Source organism: Nilaparvata lugens, chromosome 11 (assembly GCF_014356525.2).
Source record: "Nilaparvata lugens isolate BPH chromosome 11, ASM1435652v1, whole genome shotgun sequence".
Lineage (NCBI taxonomy): Eukaryota > Metazoa > Arthropoda > Insecta > Hemiptera > Delphacidae > Nilaparvata > Nilaparvata lugens.
In genome coordinates this window covers 19,176,555-19,203,414 of record NC_052514.1, presented here as the reverse complement: position 1 = coordinate 19,203,414, position 26,860 = coordinate 19,176,555, and the positions used below count along the sequence as shown (strand labels likewise).

At 34.8% G+C, this 26,860-nt stretch overlaps 1 protein-coding gene and 1 long non-coding RNA gene across 2 annotated transcripts in view; one reads left to right on the top strand and one right to left on the bottom strand.

Moving 5' to 3' along the window:
* Nucleotides 1–12,777, bottom strand: part of LOC120353574 — a 98,794-nt gene extending 86,017 nt beyond the window's left edge. Inside the window, exons 1-2 of the long non-coding RNA XR_005572477.1 lie at nt 12,513–12,777; nt 11,784–11,969 (exon numbers count right to left, since the gene is read on the bottom strand). This is a non-coding gene — a long non-coding RNA (uncharacterized LOC120353574). The remainder of the gene's footprint in view (nt 1–11,783; nt 11,970–12,512) is intronic.
* LOC111064113 (dopamine D2-like receptor) overlaps nt 1–26,860 on the top strand; it is a 459,718-nt gene that overhangs the window by 414,896 nt on the left and 17,962 nt on the right. Inside the window, exon 3 of the mRNA XM_039437773.1 lies at nt 9,542–9,794. Within this exon, the coding sequence (XP_039293707.1) occupies nt 9,542–9,794 (253 nt within the window). The remainder of the gene's footprint in view (nt 1–9,541; nt 9,795–26,860) is intronic.

Sequence of the window (26,860 nt, the reverse complement as noted above, 5' to 3'; positions counted from 1 at the left end):
TTTTTCATCTTAATTGGGTCATGTGGGAAACACGTTATTTATATGGTAAGCGAGTTCGTAGGTTTTTTGTATGTATGTTGAGAAGAACATAGGGCGGGTCTCAGAGTAAGAATGCTTTTCAATGCCGCAGAATTATTTAACATGTGTAGTAGAGCTTAGGGCGGACTTTCAACGCAACTTTTCTTCCCTCTAATTTACATTTTAACGAGTCTCTGAACAGGACAGGCAGATTTTTCCATCCGTGTTGTCCATTACATAACGAATGACTTCATCTGTATTCCTCTTGCGTTCTGAATGCCATTAACCTGCAAAAATAGTTTTCTTCAACCTTTCAATTCTAGAGAATTAAAAAAATGTTTCATTCAATATAGGCATTTCGTACTGTATTATAATGAATTGATTCATCCATCTATTTTTTTTTAATAAAGTTTTAATTATCGAATTCGTTTGTTACTTTTTGCAATTTTGAGGATACGGGTGTATTTTTAGGGAATCAGTTATAGGATCTTGGTTTTAGCAGAAGATTTATTCCCACTTTATAGATAACTGTCGTGTATCGTGTGAAAGATTGATTCAAATTTGAAAACTTTCTAAGAATATGTAGAGGCCTTCCCGGTGTTGTATTTTACATCTGAAGAGGATTTTGTAAGTGATACCACATATTCTATGTGAATGATTAATTCTTGTTCAATAGGATAGCAATATTTCGTGATTGCTTTCCACGAATTCATTATCAATAGTTGTATTCGACACCTCATGAGTATTATTATGATTATATGAATTTATTTTATTGTGTCAAATGATTCCATCTTTAAACGTGGAAATTTTGAAAAAAAATCAATTTTAGTAAATTATTTGAAAAAGAATTGTTTTGAGAATTTATTATTTTGTATAACATTAAATAGGTTAAATAATTATGAGTATTACTGATGTTATCGTCTTCTAGTTTTGAGCTTATAAAAGTTATATATTAACCAAAAAATTGTCTTAGGTATTACGTTAACGGTAAAAATAGAGTCTGCATAATTATTGTATAATTGCATAATCATCAAATCTAGAATAAATAACTATTTTTTATTTTTCAGCCTGCATCAACCTATCGCAAAGTTCAAACGAAGGATCGTAGTTCAAAGCTAGGATCGTACTCTCTATTCTGGACTCACAATGAAGCATAATAAAATTATTGATGGCCTTAATTGTTCGAACTCATTCGTGTGTAAATTCGAATTTTCAAGTCGAAAAATCAACGCAAGATATTTTTCGTCTTGAAACCGTCAGCTGATAAAAACTCAGACATAAAAGCTGCTGGAATCTGTGATTCGATTATTCCGTTCCGTTTTATTATAAATCAAGTGGAATAGTTGAGCGCACCAATCATTCGACAATGGAGAGAAGAATTGGCCTCATTTTTCATCGATGGGATATATAAGCTGGCATAGCAGCAGTAAGTAAGTACCATTCAGAAGAAAAGAGAGAGGAAAAGAAAGGTGAGTGCAAGTTAGGTGCTCTACAGAATGGCAAACGGAGAAAAAGAAGAGGGAAAAGGAGATAGTATTTCTTCAAGTAGAATGAAGCGATGAGAAGGATGGAAAATAGCTGTTGAAGTGAAAGTAGAGGGTGAGAGGGAATGATAGCGACTAAGAGAAGGCAGAAGGCCATAAACCATTCATGAGATGACTGTTTTGCCATAAAATGAAAAAGTATGGTGGAGGCGAAATAAAATGACTCGAAAATGTGATGAAAATGATAGTGGAGATTATATTGGATAAGGACACGTGAATGTGTGAATCAGTGGAAAACGACTCAGGTATTCTTTGTCATAAAAGTCATATCGTGTTTCAGTTGATCCATATTCAAATTCATATTACAGAAATCATGAGCAACCATGATCATCATGATCCCATGATACAATTGTTACATCATGCTTCATCGATAATTAAATATGATCTTTAGGCATCAGTTAGTATAAAACTCATGTGCTAGCTGCAAGTACATTAATATAATCAAAGTAATATATATCATTGACTATCATTGACATCATTCATCATCCAATATTGTTATTATTATCGTTCTATGTGAGATGGATGGTAGAAAACTCATATTTTATTCCATGAAGGATCAAGTAATATTGTAAATCTGTAGATAACATGGATAACACGAGATGAAATTGATTCCTTTCAATGTATTTGTATTTCAAAATAGTAGAATTAGTCCACATATTCAGAACTTGAAAATATTATTTGTGAAATAACACCTCATTACACTCTCTGAGAAGTTTTTAATATAAAATAACAAATAAAAAAACACGAATTAAAAGCAACTAGTTACGATGTTTACAACATTTTCAAGAATACTATGGTTTCATTTTACAAATAAGAAAGTAAGTAGCCCTGAATATAAAAGTTTTTTATATTAATAAATAAATTATAGTACTTGAACGGAAGACCCAACTCATTCATCACCTGATGGACTCCTTTAAAAGGGTACCGGTGATTTTGTGTAATTTAATTGAACAGGTGGAGGGGTCCTCAAAATTCTTGTGTGGCGAGGGGCGGGTGTGGTGTCCCTGGATCAAACTAATTTTTTGGGGTTCCCAATTAAAGAGAGGAGAGGTATGAGCTGCATTTTTGAAATTTTAGGGGGAGGGGTGTTGATGAGCATGTTGGGGACCCCTATGGATTGAACTATTAATAAGCAAGAAAATTATGATAATAAATGCTGTATACCATTTTATACTATATACTGTACTATTCATGCTTAAACGGTGAAGATGAATGATATTGCAAATTTGAAAGATATTTTCTAATATAGATTGTTGCGCAGAGCCAACCAATGAAAGAAGGATGAAAGGAGATGGAGAGCTGATTAGAATGAGAACGAGGCTTGGTAAATGAGCTTATTTGAGTGAACGTGCAATAAAGAGCGTGTAATGACGTCATATTGGAGGGAGAAAAAAGAGCGCTACCATTGTATAAATTCCTCATCTTCAGAAATCAATTTCCACAGAGCGGGTTTGCCCTATTCGTCTACCTCTCTGCTCTGCGAATTATAGGGAATTGTCGGATCCAATATAGAGTTTTAATAACCTCACATAACGGCAATTCAAATCTCTCTTTGTTGGAACAAGAAGAAGGAGCTCGTATTGTTACCCAACAATGATGTTCTATATTATTCTGAAATGCATTCAGCACTTTATTATCGATATTTGAGCAGAGAAAACGTTCAAATTTCCCTTGTGATTGGTAAAGGCTGGATTTCAGATTTGTGAATTTCATATTCAATGCATACCGTATTCCATATTCACCTACTATACCTTATTTTTTTCAAGCCATTATGATGAATATATTATATTTTTCTGTTCAATACTGCATAAACATACAATCATTATTGATGCAGCCAAGTAACTTATTAGACTAGTTTTAGAATCAAATATCGGGTTAGTACAGCTTTGGGCTGTGTTGGTCCCCCCCCCCCAATCATTTTCATGAATTTTGTATCATTAAATCATTGAATGGATAAACAGAAGAGTTACACAGAGATACGAGAGTTACAAAGCTGAAACTCTACAAGAACATGACTATCCCCGTGTTGACTTATGGATGCGAATCATGGGCTCTAGTTAGAAAAGAAATCAGCAGAATCCAAGCGGCTGAGATGCGCTTTCTAAGGAGTGTAAAGGGATGCACAAGATTGGGTCCACTCCGAAATTATTAAATTCGAGAGAAGCTTAAGGTTGAGCCACTGAATGATGAAATTAGAAAATTTCGAAATAGATGGAAAACGCTCATAAACAGAGTGCCAACCGGTGGAATCCCTGTGAAAGCTCTCAACTATAAACTATGTTAGAGAGACGTTGGAAGACCAAGGAAAAGGTGGTTCCAAAACTGGACACGATTATAAAGTTAAATTTTAATTATATTCTTGATAAATTTCAATTTCCAAAGCTATTTTAAAGACAGGAACAGGCAATCATGCCTGTACCATGGAAGTCAGAAGAAGAAGGATACATAGAATAAATTAATATGGATCAATATAATTCAACTCACCTGATAGCACTTGCCAATATTGTAGGAGACAATTTTCAGTCGAGCATGGAGTATGTAAACATGAACTATTCATTCTCCAACTACAAATTACAAGTGACAAAAGTTTATCAAATGGACTATAAGAGGAACGCACCTTTTAATCAATTCTAGAGTTCAGATTACTGTTTTTAAGGATTTGCTGCAATACATCAATGCCGAAATTGAATTGTTCTCTACTCTTGACACACACAAAAATGTTTTCTCAGAAGAATATTAAAAAATTTAATTTCACTAATGATAACTTACAATGTAATCGTCTATTGATGTATCAAAAATATAAGTTCTAACTATATTATTCATTTACCAAACAAATTTTCACATTACATCACATTTGGGTGTTACCATCAAAGAGAAAAGATAGCATGAGAAGATATCCTATGGTATAGGGCGTTTATGTTCCAAATTTCACTGTTAACTCGAGCTAATAATCCTAGGAGTTATTTTTCGTGGAGCTATGTGATGCTGGTTCTGTCTCATACTCTGTCGTTCTAACTCTCTCACCTGGCCAAAACAGCAATAATATACAGTAGGCGACAGTAATCGGCTTGAATTTTGGAGCATAAACAACCCATACCCTAAGCATCTTCTGATATTACTCATTTGACTGGTGACCACATTTCAGTGGTGAAATCTAGTCAGAGGATGTCTATTTTTTCCAATTCAAACCAAAATACAACAGACATTCTAATGAGCAAATATACAACTACTGTATGAAGGTAAGTTATTTTGTAGAACATTATTGAAATATTAAATCTTTCAATATCAGTCAGTCAGAAGAGTTTTCAATATGAGTATTTTTTTGAGAACGCTGATGTGACCTGCATTGCTGCATATAGTTGCGGAGAAAATGAAAATCGAAGCTGACCGCTCCTGGGAGACCTAATCTATTTCACGGTCGGTTGGCCATACACTTATTTTCCCTATATCCGACTGATGCCTGCTGGGAAATACGGTTCATAATACATTGAGATTGGAAAATTCGCGTGCGCAGAAAAGAGTCTCGACTTTTTTCGCAGGGCATTGATGTGAACGAAGAGAAGGTCACTTGTAGGCTTCTAATCCGTGAGACATATGAGGCGAAGTCAATTTTGCCCTATTGAAGCCCGCAAGATGCATGGCAAAAGTTAATCAAGGTCTCCATGCCATCCACATTCAATCCTGTGTGCAGCTTATACTCTTTTCCCACCCTCCTTCTCAACCGTTCAATTGGGACTGGCTGCATCATGTCGTATATTAGTGCATGTCTCAAATTGAATAGCTGTGGTATAAAATCGCTCTACTCAACAGAATTGAAACATGGGAGGGAAGTCATTGACAGTGTTCTTCGAGCGTGATGGACTTTCATGAATGAACATTTCATCCCCTTCAAGATATGAATCAAGATGGATTACTAGATGAAAGAAGGAAGAAGAAAATCCCTGATATTAACGTCATTCCTGGTACTAGTCATAGTACTTTCTGATATAATATATTATTTCCAATTCCTAATATGTGATTGACTTCAACGGATAAGTATCGATCCATCCAATCTCTGAAGTAGATTGAAGTTGTAAGATCGTGGATCTGATGGACTTCCTGGCTATCCTTGATTCTGGAACCGTATAAATTGGAAATCTAATAAACCATCGTACATCTTTCTCTAATAGTCTGTACAGACGAGATGTATCGAAGATAAATGCTGAAAATTGATCATTTCTAACATTTTATATTTGCGGAGGTAATGTAATCTCACTGTATCCGACTTCGTATAGGGAACATAATATATTCCAAGTCGGAAGCTACAAACGACTACAATTTATTAAAGTATAACTCCCTTTCAGCAATTCATTGACTTTGTAGAACTTTGTATAATTATGTAGAGACTTCATTGAATATAAATTTATATTGTTCAGATCCACTGATAGTAAGTATCGGATACATCCAAAACTGTTATCGATTATTATTTAAGCACTTTCGAATTATACAAGTGTGTGTTATTGGTAGAGTTGAAGTACAGTATAAGAGCCTATTATGAGAAAGTATGAGAGTGTATTATGAGCTTATTAAAATATGAGAGCCTATCATAAAACTATTACTAGTATCATTGGAGAAAAATTTCCAAAAATCTTCTAACATGAAGTGAGTGAGCTCGAGGAATAAATCACAAATCAGTACTTCGATGATAGACTCTTCAGTTCATCTTTCGGGAGAGTTAATTAATAATAATACACCCTCATGAAAACATTGTGCAGAGCTTATGGATTACATGAATAAACCATGCTCAGACAATGATGTTCCAAATCATTAGATGCAAATCAAAGGGAATTGGATAATGATATATGATTCTCATTCCAAATGCACAGCCATTTTTGTTGAATTGAGCCGACAGAGAGCCGCCTAGAAGTCATCGCAATCCAAACCAATAGATGATATTCACTCGAATGCAAGATTGATGTCTGCTGTTTGTCGCATCTATTTGCGAGTTTCGTTGCTCTGACAGATGCAGAAGCAGTAAATGGCGTCATCAATGTGCGACGGATAAATCTCCCGGCGACGTTGTCATATATGATGAAAATGAGACACGCATACATGCGCGCCGGTTTATTCGCAGCCAAGACATCAACACGGCAAAGTGACACATTAATGCTGTTGCATGGTGATTCTGACAACATTTAATGCAGTGATAATCTTGACAGTGACAAATAAAGTAGTCAACTCACACGTTTGCTTCAGACAACTAAAATACTGAAAGAATTTTTGCTTCAACACGCAGCAATTCGAAGCGAGAACTGATGAGACTGAATTGTCAAAGCATGAGATTGAAGGATCATTATAACAGAACATTTTGTTGGAGGAGTAACTTCAACTTTGTGTAATACTGAAAAAATTACATTTATCTACTATTTTTATTTTCACAAGAAAGCACTGAATTCTCTCTACTAGGCTCAAATACAATTATTAATTCAATAAAAACAATATAAAAATCTTGAAGTACGGTTCATTTTTTAAAAACTTTAAAATAGTTCAACAACTAGTTTCGACCGTAACTTAGATCATTAATGACTAAATACTTCAAGATTTTTATATTGTTTTTATTATTTTTTTAAAGAGTAGGTAAGTGAGAAAAGTGTTTTTAATTAATAATTTGTATATTATTGAATCTTTTATTGTTATGGGGAAGATTGGATTAATGAATGAATGTTGGAGTGTTCTGAAACCACATAAACTAATTGACAATCTACCACTTCGAATGAATTGACGTGAATTTTAAAATACTAATCTAAATGTAGTGAACAGTCATGTAAAGAGACTAAATGAACTTGTTCATTCAATTAGTAATCCAATTAAACACAATTCATTAAAATGATTGAGATATAATTAACAGACACTGCCGAAACTGTAATTTAAAGCTGCATTATATCAGATTTAAATAAGATTTTCTGCTCCTCACCTCCTTTGTACCATTTTAGAGAATCCAAGAGAATAGTATCGTAGAGATAAACATAAGCTATCTTATAATTTAATTCCTATCATTAATTTATCAAATGAGCCAAGAATTCAATCTCGATCAAATTGAGCAGGTCGTAATTAATATGAAGGTATGAAGTTGAAATATTCAAATGGATTCCGTTATTAATCTTGGATAACCTTATTATTTTGATAAATTTAAGGGAAAAAATTACAAGTAATTGATAATTCATAAGACAGGCGTGCTGGTGCTCACTCACTCACCCATCCCAACACCCCCTTCCTTGGACGCACCCCCCCCCCTACTGAATTTAGAAATGGTATCTAAACACTTTTTTTTGGGACCTCCCCCAACAAGAAATTAAAGAGAACAGACTGCATCCAACCCCCCAACCCCTGCTGTGGGCACCCCTGCATAAACCTGTCATGCACATCACCAACAAGAAGTATGCTAACTGCACAGTGAACCACTGATTATATTTAATAAAAGTCTTGTAATGCAAGTCAAACAATTTGAGCATTGTTAATTAAACACTGTGTTTAATCATATAAAATAAAACGCAAGACCTAACAAGTAATGAATACCAGGGAACATGTGTATGTAGCCTACTCCCTTCTGAATGAGTCCAAGCAAGTAGATACCGTTCCGAAGCTCCGTAGGGCCTACTATCTTGGTTCCTCTCTTTCATCCATATTCCTTTCACTCCCACTCTTCCACTCTTCCACATCAACTATCTAGTTGTTGCCTAATAATACTTGTGTACAAAATTGATTACAATTATAATTGTATCCATCAGTTACCACAACATAACCTGATGCAAAACAAAATTAATTTGTATGAATTATTGTGAGTAATTATACAGCAACATTATTACCGTGTAGCGTATATACATTGTGATGCAGCGGAAAGCCAGAGCCAGCCAAGATTGGCTTCGGTTGCTGCAGGCAGCCAACTTTATTAAACTTGCAAATTGCCTCATAATTGCACATGAAACTATCCAAGAAAACAATCAACCATAGTACGGTTAATTGCTTCGTTCTACTCCGAATAGCTAGCGTATCTTCGTAGTTCGAGTTTCATTTGCCATCACAATTCAGCGAGGAATTGCATCAGTAGCTTTTCAATTTTGTGGTTCATCAACAACAAAGTGAGGAGAAAGATCATTTCTTGTTCGTATTTGATGAGAATCCTATAGCTTCATATCCAAACTTCTATAAACTATCCATAAACATTCTTAGAAAATCCTACATGTGGGATATGAGGGTGACTATTTTCGACTGATTATTTTAGAGTGGTAATTGATACTTAAGTAGCATTTTGATACAGTAATTGTTTATTAAAAGTAACCAGAGACATGTAATAGAGAGAGTTCGATAATGCCTCATCCGATTGTGTCATAAAGTATATAAACTCTATTCAGATATGCATTTAATTCTACTTGAACACTATATTGATAGTTGAATGTTCCGCTCCTAATGAGAGGAACAATTTTGAATATTTCTTCTCCTCCTTGTTCTTATTTTTCTTCTAATTCATTTTTCTTATTTTTCTTCTTTTTCTTAGAAATTACAGCAGAGAACTTGAAAAACAGTAGTATCCAGCCCTGTCAAGTCCTGATCAACTTGAAAAACAGGTTGATATAGTGAGGTCCACGTTATAATGACAGTATTTGATCAACAGTTTTGCTATCCTTGTCCATCATTCGACAAAGCCGGTGGTACTATCCGTTTCTAGGTCCACAACGATGCCAATTATGTTTTTGACGATGTAGAAATATAATTAATTAATTCAGAGAATCGGCATCGCTATTTTTCTATCTTTATCCACTGCCATTATAACGTGGACCTCACTAAAGAAACCCTCTAAATCAGCATCATCATTACCGAAGCTTAATCTGCATATCAAGTACTTTGAGTCCAGTTATTCAGGCTCAGTTGCTCTTTCGTATATTCGATGATAAGCAATAGTCACTACGAAGCAATTAATGATGTGATTGATTTTGTTGCAGGTACATAGCCGTCACACAGCCGATCAAGTACGCGAAGCACAAGAGCAATCGCCGGGTGACGCTGACGATTGTGCTGGTGTGGGCGATCAGCGCGGCGATTGGCAGTCCCATCGTGCTCGGCCTCAACAACACCCCCGATCGGGTGCCCGACCTCTGTCTCTTCTACAACTCCGACTTCATCATCTACTCGTCGCTGTCCTCCTTCTACATCCCCTGCATCATCATGGTCTTCCTCTACTACAACATATTCAAGGTCAGTGATTCATTAAAACATTTATAGTGTTTTTCTGTACGTAGTGTTATCGTATTCCTGCATGTTCGGTATCATCTTCACATTTTAAAAAAGTTGAGTATTATTTTCAAGATTATTAGTAGAGTATATTCTCAAGTGCAGTATTTACATTTTTATGAGTATCAAAGGCATCGAGAAATAAGTTTAATTTTGTGGTTTACAAAAACGTAACCAACGTTAAATCCTTTCAAACATTGGAATAATTAAAATAACAGTACATTGCATTTTACAAAATACCTATTGAGGTTAACCGGTGCATTACTGGCGCATTGTGTATTGGATGCTAGCAATAATCGACCTAAGCGCAATAATTGAATTGCAAATTACTCGTTGAGGCGGTAGCCGAATACAATTGGATCATTATTGCTCTCAACAAAAAAGCATTGTGCGAATTTTGTAGCCCGTAACAGCAGCGGGCGAACAATCGATGTGGTCTCTCAGTGCACCTCATTAGTCAGCCGAAATAATGAAGAGGATAATTGAAATAGAGTGCGGACTTAGCGAGCAAGACAAAAGCTGTAAAAAAGAACAAACACACGTTCATGATATCGCGTCACTGCTATCTCTTTGAATTCGGTTTACATTCGCTGTTTGGGTGGAATTGCGCCACTGCGTCGCATCAAACGCTTCATTTGAGGTCTCTCACCAGTGCTACCAACTGTGTCCCAACAATGGAGATGGGTTAGTGATGTTCAAATCCTCTAAACACAACTGAAATACTGTTTACAAAATTTGGGTGATCATAGATGCTTTGATTGATGATTCAGAGAAGAGCCATAGGATGCCACTTCAAATGCTATTAATTTTATGTATTTTTGTTTTTATTCTTAGGATAATAATGAATTTTGATAGATGCTATGATTATGATTGTATCGAAGATAGGAATTTAGACAGTAATTTACAATAATAATTAACAGAGAAACAAATAGATCTGTTCAATTGAATAATGTTCACTATCACATTGATCCAAAGATTTAAGTAAAGTCGATTTTTGACAATAAATGAGCCAAATAACAATAAGAATTTGATGAATGCTACAGTCCAAAAGGCTGATAATGATGAAAGATTATCAAATCCTTCAAACACAACTGAAAACAGTTGCGTAACACTTGCGATGTACTGCGATGGTACAAATTATTGTTATGTTAGTACTGTGGGAACCTGACTCTACCTAAGGGTTCTTTTGTGTTTAATTTTGATATAAATTGGAAAGAACTCACCGGCTTTTATGCTTTTGGCCCTGGATAGATATGCCTCAGTCGGTAGAGCAGGTTTTTCGGTACCATCCTTTTCACATGCACGTACATTCAGTTTAACATTCACTTAAACACAATAATTGATCACAGCCAAATTAAAAGTTTTCTCGCGACACGTCCGTGCACTTCAACCGATTAAGAGCGAGTAGTACGAAAAACAGCCGAGCTCCGTTAAAAGTCACTGGGAGGGATGACATAGCCGAAGAGATAAGAACCCTTCCCAAAGTGATGGAGGTGAGGGGTGAGCACCTTCAATAATTGAGAAAGACAGAAACAAAACTCCACAAAACTAAATAAACATGGAGCTAGAGGACACCTAAACATTCAGAGAACACCTTTCCGAGAGAGGATACAATAATAATTAAAAATATAACTCTACAAATACATTTACATTTATAATATCACAGTATTGAGAGAAAATATTTATTTTACTAAAGCTGATTAAGTTGAAATAATATCTTATCGATAGTCGCTCACTATCTATCAATTCGAGCTATGCCAGCCCGCTTACAAAATGTGTTGTCACAGTACATATAGATAGGAATTTCATTAATTTAGAATCCAGGTGAAAATAAAAAGTGTTGATATCAGAAAAAAACAATTTCTTCATAGATCTGTTACGTTTCATTGGTTGGCAGTAAAAATCTAGAATAAATTTTGAATTACGTAACAAAATAAAGACTACTTGACTTACTATCTGGTGTGGGAAGGAGACTCATTCATGAAAGAACAACATATTTGTAGGTTTATTGCTGTCCCTGACACGCCCTGCGAGTTCATAGTACAGAGCCCGTTGGTAGAATCCACTGCGGCCGTCCTTATAGTGATGCGAGGGTTCCTGGTCGATTGTGAAGGCGGTGGGTCGTCAACTCGTAAACCACTGTTTGAAATGAAATAAAACTAAATAATTTCTGTGTCTCTAGCGAGAGTTCAAAGAAACTAACATCGATACAAAACACTATTCTAAAACCTAACCTCAAATTAAAATCAAAATACAGGTGACCTAGAGACTACTCTGTGTTTGCTTAAAAGTAGAATAACTACAAATCATAAATACAGTTGCTTCAAGAAAATTTATGAAATTATCCTACTTCAGTTTACAGCAACTTAAGAGCTGTAATAATTTACAAAACAATGCTTACGAAAAATAGTTTCTACTCCTTATCTCGTTAAGTTATTCCAATCGTTATAATATCATGAGTCTATGAATTAAATATTGAGTTATCTCAGCTAAAATTACTTTCAAGTAATTTAAAATAACAGGAGACAATACGATTGGGCTGAACCTAACCTCAAAACGGGTGACGCCCTTGATAAAAAGGTTACATCAGATCACAAACTAAAATCTAAAAATTTAGTTTGAAAAATCAAACTAATGAACCTATAAAATACAAGTTACAAATCTTTTTTATAAAATACGTACCTCTAAGCGGAAATTGTTCAAGTATAAAATCGAGCCATTTTCATATCTCTCTCTTCCCTAGTTTTACATGAAATTTATTAAAGCACAATAGAAGAGAAAATAATACTTAAGAATATGTACAATATTTGGTCACAACCAATGATCGACTACATATTTTGACTAGAATCCAGAACTAGAATAAATTGCAACAAAATCAGGCAGAGATAAGCAGATGTCCCCTGGCTCAAAGGTTTTCCAAGTGACGGGCAACGCCCTAGCAAAACCCGGGATCAGGCTTGCCAATTAAGAAAGGACAAAATTGATTCCCCTCATAAGCATACCTATCTCTCAATAATAAAGTGAGAGAGAAGACAAGTAGTGAGACCGATATCCCAGTTCTCACGCTGTAAAATGATGACATCAGGCAACAAGCGATAACAAGACAAAAAACTACACAGACGAGAAAATTGTAATGTATATTACCATTACAGATCGAACGAGGACAATGAAATAAAGAGAATTTTCCAACACGAGAAATGTGTGAAGCTAAAAATATGCCAACTGTTCCGAAAGAGGATGTAAATCAATTTCATAGACATCGGTCTTTATGATTAGTAAAAATTGGAAAATTCAAATGATAAACCGGACAGACCCAGACCTGCTACATGGTTTTAGCGTAGACGATGTCGTATTGTCTCTACTTACACTAACTTACCGATTGTTATTAGTACTTCAAAGTACTACCTACTGAAAATGATTAACTGAGCATACGAAACAGGGATATGGAGCTGTTCCTGAGTTGAGAGTCGAGAAATAAAACGTGAAAACGCAATAGATTTTTTGTCAAATACAGATTTTACCAATGCCGGAAGAGATATGTATGAGATTTTCCGGGTCAATGATGGTGTATAAGGTTCAAGGATGTTTCTCTTTCTCATTTTCTTGAAGCTTCTGCTGAACATTCTGCTTTTAAGGATTCTACTTTATCTTATTTCTATCGCTTATCCTTTCTATCTGACACACCTGTTTATTTTCCCAGGTTTGAACTGGTCTGATATATACAGAAGAGGCTTTATTTCTGTCTCACAATAGGATGATATGCGTTCTATAACTGACGAGGAAAAATGAGAGAAAAATTGAGAAAATGCTATTAAGTTATACCATGAAAGTATGAGCAAACGAGAATTTCTTTCAGAAATCAAACACGTGTGGTGAGAAGCTTCTACTGAATAGTTCCACTGTTTGAAAAGTAGTAACTGTGCTCGTGTTAGTGCACTGTTTCCTATATTCTTCCTTTCTAACTTATTGTTTTGTAAGTCTTTATTTGTTTCCTCATAATTCTATTGTAGTTTCATTCTTACTTATTTTCTATTTCAGTTTTATCTTACTCTTGTCCTTCAGTATTTTTTCTACAGTTATTTTTCATTACAAGCTCACGTAAGCTTCTATTTTTTGTACTGTTTATATTATTTTATTTTATATTGAATTGTATGAGTTCATACAAAAATAACAAATAAATTTCAGTCTGATGAGATACTTCCAATGTTAAATAAGTGGTTTACAATTTCCCATTGGTTTTTTCATTATAGAGTGATGGAATACTAGCATTTGATAAAGACGGAAAACTTGTTTGTGATTTTATCAATTCTATCCAGCATTCACATTGAATATGTTGCAGAAGAGGTAGTCATGGTTGACAATACTAACAAAAATAATATAATTTTCTTAAAAACACAAAAACAGAAATAATGTCTAAAGTAGAATGTAGTCATCTAGTGAGCTCGATATATTAATGAATGATTTAACATTATCCCAGCCAATTATTCGTAGAGTAAAATCAAGAAACTAGTTTTTTGGTGATTATACAAAATAAGGAGGTTCAAGTAAACTGGGATATTGAAATTTATTTTTACTTTCCTTGCCCTATTACCATAGGTAAGGAAAGTATTGCTTTCCGAAAAAAATTAAGGTACCCCAATTTCTAAATTTCTATACGTTTTAAGGTTCCTGGCTTCGATCTTTGAATAGTAGACTTGAGATGCACGCGTGAACACTATCGTCAGGTGATAAATTTTCATAACGGCAAGGGAAGTTGTGTGAGTGCGCCACACCAGATTTTTTATTTATTCATTGGATAGAGTAAACAATACAGTAGTCAACAGGAAATTAAAGCAGAATACAGACAGTGAATGGAGTCATATGAGTGGTTCTTGGCTGACCTATTAAGATGGAATGCTGTGATTGGTCGAGACGAGACATTCCCCTTCATTTGTAAAAGTAGTTGATCAGAACATTAAACAAACTTTGCAACAACTCAAAACAATTTTATTCATTAAGAAATCACAATATCACCTCCACTGATGCTTGACTACAAACACAACATTTTATTCAATGTTATATTCTCAAGCTTATTTATCATGCTAGATCTTTTAGAGGTGAGATACTGTGATAGGATGAACATGAACTGATCAGAAATGTTTGAGAACGTGAATTTGTGTCTTTGAAGAAGTGAGACGTAGATGCATAAAACATTTTTCTGAATTTGGGTACAGATTAATCATGCATCCTGTGAAGTGATGGTGCGTCGTGACTTCTGCTACTAGAAACTTCTATCAAAGACCGTTGTGTAATATGTAAAAAAATAGTTCTAGTTTTATGAAATTTTGCCAGAATAAGATTGAAATGTGGCTACCATATTTTCTCTGAGAAAAATGTCATGAATATGCCGGGAGGGAAAAATGGAGTATATTTTATGTTTTGCCACCTTGTGTCCCTTGAGCTTTTCCCTACAGCAAAAGACGAGACATCAGTTTTGCTCTCAAGAGAGTCAAATGCTCTTCATAAAGGCAAGGACCGATATAATACGTTTCCCAGAAGACGAGAGCTCTGACTTGAGCTCCTTTGTGTCCTATAGCTGAAGCTGTTATTTACAGAAACCACCATAAGTGAGATATCTCTTAGGAATAGGGTTTCGATTCCATGTTCAACAATACAAACGTGTCTCATCTCCTATCAACGATCCTCGTTTTCAAACTCATGGCATCACACCAAATTCCCATTAGAATTTCCTTAACCTGAACGGAATGTTGTTGCTTGGGACTATTTCATGAAGGAAATGGGAAAAATTGAATAGAAGATTAACTTTCTCACTATGGAGGAACTCAATTTGATAGCTTCTCAACAGAGTGTACTTTTGTTACAATGAGTAATCGCATTTTATTGGATCTGAGGTTAAATACTAGGGATGAATATTAGATATTGAAAAATACCATTATACGCATTGTATTCTCAATACAAATGCATGAACTGTATTGCAAAGTGCGTCTACGTTTGGAAGTTGGTCCAAGACACTGTGACATATTGATTGATTCCACATCCCCAAAAATTATACATTAAAGAATTTTGTGAACAGTTGAGTAAAGGAAACAAATTCCAATGCCGAATACGAACCATAATCTTATCAAAGGCAGATAAACAACCGTTATCTGACCTGGGCTGCACTTAGCGAATCGAGTATATAATATTTTTTGGAGATTAATTAATAAAACCACATATTATCCATAGTGTTTATCATTTTGAATGGTAGTTCGAATATTTTGAGGTAGGAAATAACCAGCTACATAACCCCAAATAAATCAGGGCTTGCTTGTACCAACAACTTATTCAAATAAATAAACTTGTCAATTCAGGAGGCAGCTTGCTTAATAGTTGTTATTTGTTACAACTATATATAATTAAGTTTTTTTTCTCTTCAAATATCAAAATTTGTCTGCCAAATAGGCCTTAATATTAATTCATAGTTGCCATTAAGCTGAATTTATTTTTAAAACTTTTATTTTCCCTCAAAGCCTCTATATAGTGTTGGTTAAGTGTAATAGTTTAGGATTGACATTTAATCACATCAAAAACAATCTACTAGATTTTTTAAAAACTTCAATTCTTGTTTTGATGTATTTTAATCTTTGTATTTTATTCAAATATCACAATTTGTATGCCGAATAGGCCCAAATATTCATTCATAGCTGTCATTAAACTGAATTTATTTCTAAAACTTTTATTTTTCCTAGAAGCATCTATTTATTTTTGGTTATGTGTAGTAATCTAGGATTGACATTTAATCACATCAAAAACAATATAAACAAAATAAATATTCATTATTATTGTTACAAGCATGTTTTTATAAATCATTTTTTGTTTCTACTTCCTTTTATGAAAAAGTACCTCTATTTTTCACAAATCTACGTTTTAGCTATTTGAAGCTCACAAAATTAGCGCCAGCACAAGTTCTTTTGAATTGCTCAGCCTATTTCCCCATTTAGCAAATGTATATCGTTGTAGATTTGATTATATTGTTTACCATTATTTTAAAGGAACCTTCTAAAAATTTAGAACAACATATAATATAGAATTTTTCTCATCAAAAGCTTTAAAGTTGGATCTATTTACACTACTCAAGTGGCGCATTTTTTACATCATGGGATCCAACCAATCCCGAATTAGTATGAAAATTTTGAGAGAACTAATTCCACTAATTCCTCAGAAGAAACCCAGGTGGAAATTGGAATAGGAGAGCTCGAGGCCATTTTTCTGTTTTTAAAATTGTTCTACAGTTCCTAAAATCATATGTGATATAAATTTTTGCGAATTAATCTAAAGTCTCTGAAATTTAAATAGTGAGGTCTGATCAACGAATTTCGCCACGTGTGAAGGATCCAGCAGGTACGAAATATTCTACGGCCGAATATATTCCAACTACCAAAGCGGAAACAAAAGACTACGTAAGTTATTCGAATATATCAAAGGGGATCTTCGCTATTCTGCGAAAAATTATACAGCGTATAAATTCGTCATTTGGGAAAAGTCATGACTGTAGATTTAAGGGTACCAAAATTTGTATGACTAATTTTTATTCAATAAGTGAGTGTCAAATCTCAAGATTTGCAACAAGTGACATTTTTCGAATATCACACTATTCTGTCATCATAAATTGGCAGTGTGCTTCGGTATGAACATTTATATTGAGTACCTATCGCGGAACTAAATACAGGGGTTGTTTCTAAACTTCCTACCAAAAAAGACACTCAAAACTAAAACTGCTGCAACAGTCGTATGGGAATGCGTGAAATAGTTGAATTATACATGAAATGGAAGATAATTTAATGCTCTCTAAGCTCGTAATTAGCACATACTTTTCCCATCAATATTGTTAAAATGTTATAAGACTTGAAAGAGCGAAAAAATGGAAGAAAAACTGGTTTTTCGAAAATGCATCACTTTAGAACATAAATATCTCGAAAAGTATCGGATTTATCAAAAGCTTCTACAAAACAAAACTTGTAGGAAATTTATTCGGCTTCATTTTTATGTAGTTGAATATGTCAATATAACGCATTGTTTCCAAGATATACGCATGTAAGTAATAAGTATGCCGAAATAACCAGCATATGTGAAATGTGTAGGGGTGGTGTATAAAAGGAGGTTGGTGGGGTGGCTCTTTGGCTTGGGCTGGAATGGAGCTGAACAACTTCTTCTTTCACCCTACACGTAGCATCCCAGCATTGATTATATACTAGACTAATATTACATTTGCATCACCGCTTGTCTTGATCCCTTTGCTCTTTCACTTTTCTGTATCTTACTTTTATGATCACTCTGCGCTAACAAACAAAAACAAAATGTTTTGTCTTGTTTTTTTCTCCTCTGATGTAGACAAAATAATATCTTATTAATTAAGTATGTTTGTAGTATATTATTATTTGATGAGATACATATTACTCTTGCTTGATAAGAACTCTCCCTCAACCACAGACGAACAGTCTTTTTTGGGGGAATTCCACTCTATATATGTATTATGGTAATAGTGTATAATATGTAAAAAAAAATCTTTAATAACCTGTTTGAAATATTGTAAAAACAATGAAATGTATGCACTTTTACATATTCTTTTAATGTACCAAATGTGGAAATAAACTGATTTGATTTGATTTGATTTGATTTGAAGTGGAAAATGCAACTTTCAAACCACCCTCATCCCTTCAGCACATGATGTAAGGGTTGGGATTTTTGATACGCTCACCTCCTAACTAGTCTCAACAATGCTGCGAAGTCGAAAATTGTGTTCCAAACATTCCCTTCAAATTTCATTGTCAACTGATCTATTGTTGCTGAACAGAAAATTTCACTCTCAACACTAAAACTGCTGCAACACTGGTAGGAAAATGCGTAAAATAGTGTAAATATACATTAAATTGAAGATTATTCGATGCTCTATCAGCTCATAATCAGCACGGATTTTTTTCATCAATCGTTCAATAATTGTAAGGCCGAAAATATGAAAAAATTGGAGGCAGAAGTGTTTTTTCAAAAAATGTCTCACCTTCAAGAGCGGATATCTCAGAAACTATAAGAGATATGGAAAAAATTTGAGGGACAAGACTTGTTGGTTATTTTGTAAGCTTCAATTTTTCACAAGAAATAAATGTTCATAATAACCATAGTTTCCGAGATATATGCAAAAAATGAGAAAATGGTACTTTCAAACCACCCCCACCCCTTTAGCACTGGTGGTAGGGGTGAGGGCTTTTGATATGTTAATCCTCTTACTATCCTTAAAAGAGCTGTGGAGTTGAAAATTGTGTTCCAAACGTTTCCCTCTATAATCTTTCGTTGACTGGACTATAATACTGGACTATAATATTATCAAACTATAACTTTTGTAAAAACCTAGTTGCCCTACTTTTTTATGTTTTATGACCCTTTCCAAGGGCTATCACCTATCTTATTTAATCAGTTTAAAATCAATACGTTCATATACAGTGATTACTTACTTTACTTTATCCGGCTCTACAGTCCTGGGTGGACTTTGGCCTCCTCAACATAGCGCCTCCATTCGTCTCTATCCTGAGCACTCCGTCGCCAGTTTGCCACGCCCAGCACCCGGAGGTCTCCGATCACGTCGTTCAGCCATCTTGTCCGTGGTCGACCTCTCTTTCTCGTCCCAAGCATTCTTTCTTCCAGGAGTCTTGATGGTACCCTCTCGTCACTCATTCTGGCTAAATGTCCAAGCCATTCAATCCTTCTGGCCTTTATGAAACGCACAATATTTCCTGCTCTAATGGCCTGGTCTATTTCAACATTGAATCTGGCTCTCCACACTCCTCCGTCACATATTGGTCCCTAGATTCTTCTGTACATTTTTCTTTCAAATGACCTTAATGCTTTTTCATCTTTGTTCAAGATAGTCCATGTTTCGGCCCCATAGGTTACAACTGGTCTCACTAGCGTCATGAACATTTTCACCTTTGTTTTTCTGGATATGAGCCTGCTTTTAAATATTTTTTGATTAGCAAAGTATGCTCTGTTGCCCATCATTATCCGATTGGGTATTTCTTGACTGGTCTTATTGTCTGCTGTCAGGGTTACCCCAAGGTATTTGAACTCTCTGACGCCTTCTATAACACAGTCATCGGCTATTTCCAGATTACAAATTGCCTTCTTGCTTGATTTGCAGACATTCTCATATATTTAGTTTTATTTATGTTCACTTCAAGACCAACCTCTCTTGCCTCTTCCCTCATTTTGCTAAAAATTTCTTTGAGGCTATTTTGATTTCTTGAGACTAGGACAACATCATCTGCATAAGCTAATACTTGGTTTGTTCTGTTGATAATAGTTCCGCTTGTGCCGAGTTTCTGGAGCACCATCTCTAGAACCAAATTGAATAGTGTTGCAGAGAGAGCATCGCCTTGTCTAACACCAGTAGTAACACTGAACATTCGGCTAGTTTTGTTACCTATCTTAACTTGAGCGGTTGTGCTGGACATTGTTAGCTTTATGAGACTCTCGGTATTCCATTTGCAATTAATACTCTCATCATTCTCTCTCTCCTGATGCTATCGAATGCCTGGCGGAAATCAACAAAGAGCAGATGTAGATCTGTATCATACTCAAAACATTTTTCCATCATCTGCTTCATGGTAAAAATTTGATCGATTGTACTTCTTCCTTGTCTGAAACCACATTTATGCTCTCCCATTATTTCTTCCACATACACACCTAGACGCTTCAAAAGCCATGCAGAGAAAATCTTATATGAAGTACTTAGCAGTGTTATTCCCCTGAAGTTGTTGCATACCATTTTATCCCCTTTTTTGAAAATAGGACATATTGTTCCAATTTTCCATTCATCAGGCATTGTCTCTTGTTCCCAAATCCATAAAATCAAGGTATGCATGGCTCTTCTCATCCTTTTTCCTCCATACTTTAGTAACTCAGCTGGTATTGAGTCCCCTCCTGGAGCTTTATTATTTTTGAGCTTTTTCATAACTTCTTCTACTTCAGCATATGTTGGGGGCTGAATTAGGGGCTCAGCACTATCATATACTATTGGGTCTTCTTCATCTTCAACTTGATTCAATAAACTGCTAAAGTGGTCAGCCCATCTATCCATTATCTCGCTATCTTCACCAAGCACTCTTCCATTCAAGTCCTTACATGCAATCAAGCTTGGTTGGAAGCCTTTTCTCATCCTTTTCACTGCTTGGTAAAATTTCCTACTTTCGTTTCGCTCGTTCATTATCTCCATGTTTTCAATGAGCTTTTTCATATATTCTCTCTTCTTTCTTCTACAAAGCTTGTTGGCTGTCTTCCGACTCTCCATATACTTAGCACGATTTCTCCTTGTTTCCCTTTGCATCATCGACCGTCTATCTTCATTTTTCTGGTTTACAGCTGCCTTGCACTCATCATCATACCATTCTATGTTTCTTCCCCTACTTCTCTCACCAAGGCTGTCTGTGGCGACCTCATTAACTGTTCTTTTTAAATTATCCCATAGCTCCTCTATATTCCTGTCATTACCCTCGAAATCATTCAGGCCTTCAGGGATAAGTCTTTCAAGTTCTCTTTCATATATATCTGTCCTCTCTCCATTTCTCAATTTTTCTATGTCCAACATGCACCTTCTTAGCCCTCTTTCGTATCCGACTCTTGATAGTCTCTCCCTCAGCTTTACCGAGACAAGGAAGTGATCAGAGTCACAATTTGGACCTCTCTGGGATCTCACATTTATGATTGACGAGGCATGTCTTTTAGATATCAACACGTGATCAATTTGATTGACTGTTTATGATGAGGGTGAGGTCCAGGTACCCATGTGAATATTTTTCCTTGGAAAAATATACAGTGATTACTATTTTAAAATTCAATTTTATTATCATTCAGTACCTTTGAGATAATTTCACGGTGAAAATTTCAAAACAACGCGAAACAATACTGAAGAACTGTTGCAACCTATATGTATTGACTGACTTGACATAAATCTATAATAATTTATAATGTATAATAATTAGAATAGAAGGAAAGAATTGGCTTATACACGTACGGGATAGAAAATTAACGAATGACACATCATCACGTTTTTACTACTGGACTGAATAACTTGAAATTAATAATAATAATATAATAATCTTTATTTCCGTATAAAAAAAAAAACAAAATAATTACAAAATTGCACTTGCAGAAATTTCACATAATATACAGAAATATTCTACCATGCAAGTGACTAAGTCACGTCCGCATGGAGGAGCATCAGAGAGACAGAAAAAAACAATATTTATTGAAAACGAAAACGAAAGAGAGAAAAATATATAACTAAATAAAACTAAGAACTATCTAAAATAGTGTAAACAATACCTATTTTCTTTAAATGAAAAAATACAATAAGAATAATAAATTAAAATTAATTTGAGATGAATTGATAAAGACAGAAATACATAAATCAGCAAGAGTGGAAAATTCTATGCATAAAATAAAATAACAACAAGCTCAAGATAAGACATGATACGCAAATCTCAGACAAAAGTCAAAATTAGCAAGCACAATAAGGTAAGGGTTTGAAAAATTTAGAATACCGAAACCACAACATACATAATACAACAACAACCATATATAAAATGGCTCGTGGAATAATAATAAATATATTATATATATATATATATATTTTTTTTTTTTTTTAATTAAACAGTACTCAATATCATTTAGAATAATCAATTCAATTACCATTGGATCCTTTGGGACTGTAATACGCAGTGTACAAGGAAATAAATGAACAGCCTTTGGAACTATATACGGAGTTGTACATCATTTCCACCCCAACCCTATCGCAGTTTAGTAGCCATCTTTTTATGCTAGTTTTGATGTAATACTTATTATTTTGGGACCCAAAATTAATCTTGATGTGTATAGGTAAAAGATTGAAAAATTTTGGGGTGAGGAACATAAAAGATTTTTTGAAAAGGGTACAGTTAGGTCTCAATCCTCGGAGATGGCGATTCAGTACTCCTCGCGTCAAATGAGAGCCCTCCACCACCTCACAATAGCTTACTATTACACCATCATTCCCACTCAGCAGGTAGAAAATATTAAGTACCTTGTGGATATACATGTGTCTCAGAGGGAGTATCTCGAATTCTTGAAATAGTGGTAAAGTGCTATCCCTGTATCCTACACCAGCAATTATTCGGATAAAAGACTTCTGTAGCTTTATAATGGGATCCAAAATGGAATAATATGTACTTCCCCAACAACTCAATCCATAACTTATTCTTGAATGGGCAAATGCGTAATAAATCTCTTTCAGGGTACTTTTATTGCACATCTGCTTTAATTTAAATATTGTTCTAAGGTAGAACTGAAGAGATTTCTTGAGGGACTTAATGTGGGACTTCCAATTCAAGTTATGATCTAGAAGCACCCCTAGATATTTTACATTGGATTCCATTTTCACAACAGGGCAACTGCAAGAGTCACGCCTACAGTGAAATCCGTGGAGGAAGATAGGCATAGGAAAACTTCTACTGCCACTTAGACTGAACAAGATGTAATTAGTTTTTTGAACATTCATTGCCAACTTATTACAAGTGAACCAAAATGACAGTTTATTCAAGTCCTGTTGCATGTCATAAGCAAGTTGGTCCTGTTGGTCCGGACTGTATGATAAGGCAGTGTCATCTGCAAAAGTTGTTAATTGTCCCTTAAAGTCACCATTGAATAAGTCATTAATGTAGATCAAGAATAATATAGGTCCCAGGACCGACCCTTGAGGGACCCCATGACAGATATCACGCAAGTCACTAATTTGATTATTAATTTTTACTGCCTGACTTCTTCCCTGTAGGAAAGTTCCAAGCAGTTCCAAGGGTGCACCTCTAATACCTGCTCGCCACAGTTTATGTAGCAGAAGATCATGATTTACAGTATCAAATGCTTTACTGATATCGATAAACAATCCAGCAGCACAATTACCTTGTTTTTTATTTAATCCTAAGTATATATTTTGCAGGAAATGTTGAAGGGCAAGCTCGGTGTTGAGATTCTGCCTGAAACCAAACTGTTGATTGGAGAAGAAAAAGTTGTTATCTAAAAAGTTCATTAATCTTTTTTTAATAAGTTTCTCAAACACCTTTGATAGAGTAGGTAAGAGTGAGATGGGACGGTAGTTTGTTTTGGACATCCTATCCCCTTTTTTAAATATAGGGATTACGGTACCTGTTTTCAATATTTTTGGAAACTGCCCTTCAACTATCGCCAAATTAAATAAGTATGCTATAACAGTGGACAAGTGAGTGATATTCTCCTTTAAGATTCTTGATGTTAATCCATCATTACCAGAGCTGACGTTTAATTTGAGTTTTTTAACGGTTTGAATTATTTCACATTCATCAATCGGGCTGAGAAAGATGGTCGTATGACTTTGCTCGCTTTGAAATTCGTAATTGTACTGCTGGACTATATCATCTGATACTTGTGGAAGAGATTGGGAGAGTTTTTCAGGTAGATCAATAAAATACTCGTTGAACAAATTTGCAACGCTTTTATTATCACTGATGATTGTTCCATCCTCATTTAACTGTATATTTTGCATATAGACTCTCCATTTTCCGAGGATGGTTATAGGCTTAATTCTTCAAGATTTCAGTAAGACGAGTTTTCAGTTTATCAAGTTTTTAATTAGACCTTTGCGGAGCAGGGGTTACTTGCTAGTTTGTACATGAATAATGTCGATAGCCACTATTATATCATGCTAATATATATCTTGCTTCCAATAATATCTTGCGATAGCCACACACCGAAAATGAAACCCCACTTTTTACAGACATGTTTATTTTGATGTGCGTGGCATACGTATACATGAACGCTCTATAGTACACATCAAAAGTATAATATGTGGCATCTATTGAGAATTTAACATCCATAGTATCAGTAACTTTGAGAATAAAATAGACATTTATTCATTTTCAGTAGCAAAGATCAAGCAGTACTTCTACTTGTCAAAATAACATCGTCGGCAGTATCATAACTTATATCCTATTAAACGAGCAATTCCTGTTTATATGTTTATATATCTGCATGTGACCGGATCTCGAAAACGGCTCTAACGATTCACACGAAATTTGGAAGAAAGTAGGTTTATGATATAGAAATTCGATTGCACTAGGTCTCAGCCCTAGGATTTAACCAATATCCTATACTATATATTGAACAAGCAATTCCTGTTTAGATGTTTATATGTTTATGTATCTGCATGTGACCGAATCTCGAAAACGGCTCTAACGATTATCACGAAATTTCGAAGAAAGTAGGTTTATGATATAAAAGTTCGATTGCACTTGGTCTCAGCCCTGCGATAACTCGCTGGAGGACATTAAAAGGATATATACGTCCTTGTAAAAACAGCTGGAAATTTTGTCGTCTGTTGATGATGGGAGTGAGTGAGCGAGTGCATGTGTGTGGAACTGAGACAAAATTATGACTCAGCTGATGAACTTTTGTAACTATTGAATTAGTGCCTGTTGTACAAGAGCCGGTTAAATTTTAATCCTGATTAATTCCAGTAGAACCAATCTGATAAGCTATCTTTTTGAAATGGTCTTCTCTGATTTGGATTAAAATTTAACATGCTTTGGTGAGAGAAAATTTTGCATTCTTCTGGGAATTAATCTTTATCCACTGATTAGATAGAACCTTTCTGTATAAACTATAAATATATATTATAATTTACTCTTTCGTAATAAATTTTATATGTTTTTGTACTCCAGAGCGGAGCTCGGTGCCCCCCGATATTGTTCTCTATTCGTAAAACATAACTTCTTTCATTCTTAATTGAATTTGAGAATGTGTCAAATTTCTTCTCGCTTCGCCCTCCAATAAAAAATGCTATCCATTACTATCCAGTTACAAGAGTACTCTCACTGATATCGAAGGGATCGAATTCTTCACTTATCATTTTCAATTCATCAATTAGAACTTCCATTAACAAATCATCAACAAATAACCTTCAATTACATTATAAAGTTATCCTCAAATACTCTTCTCGCAGTCCTCGATAACAATGATTAATGACTAAAGATTTGTTGATATACTTCACATTTATTCTATCATCCCTCAATATGAATACTGTAACAGACTGTATTTTCAAATTTTTACATATTTCACGTATATATTACATATTTCTACAGTAGGCTACTTATCATTCTATCACATCACTTTTCTCCTCAAACTCAAATCAAATAATTTATTTCAATCAATTCATATTTAACATCCATAGAATTTATTTTTATTACATATCCCTCTGAAATAATATGATGTATGTATTAGCATGAATCCAGAGCCAGACGTAGTTTTCTCGATTATGTCTCTGGAGTATTTTATTCCTATCAAATTCACTATGAATCCACTTTAATCAACTTAACTTTCTCCCTCCTCCTCCTCCTTCTCCTTCATCCAATCTCTCTATCTCTCACTTTTTCTTTTCTCCTCTTACACACACTCACTCACCTTTCCCTTGTTCTCTGGCCAGTTCTGGTTTTCCTTGCAAACCTCCTTCTCATACACACTTGATCTCCAGCTATGGCAGTCTTTGTTGTTAACCCTGATCCCGTTATTAAATTCCGGCTTTCTCCGGGCCATCGACAGGAGGCGGGCTTCCATTCATTCCCGTGCTTTTGTGGTGGTCTGCCTTTCCAAGCCCACAAACTAACCTCGCAATGAATCCTCATCTTATTATGAATTTTCTTCTCCCCTAAACACGCTTTTCAGGTTTCATTTCATTCCGCCTGGTTTCTCGTTCAGTGACTTAGTGCACCGTAGTGTGACGAATTCTTCATAATTGTATAAAATGCAAGTCATTTTCCATAACGTTTGTATGGAACTTGTGACGGTTTCAAATTAAAACTTTCTCTGTTAGATATACTTATTCTAATAAATAAGTAACTATACAGATAACCATTCCAATAATATATACACAGTAGTTATTAAAATATGTTCAACCTTTGCTTCGCAGATGATCAAGTAATCATAGCCCAGGATGA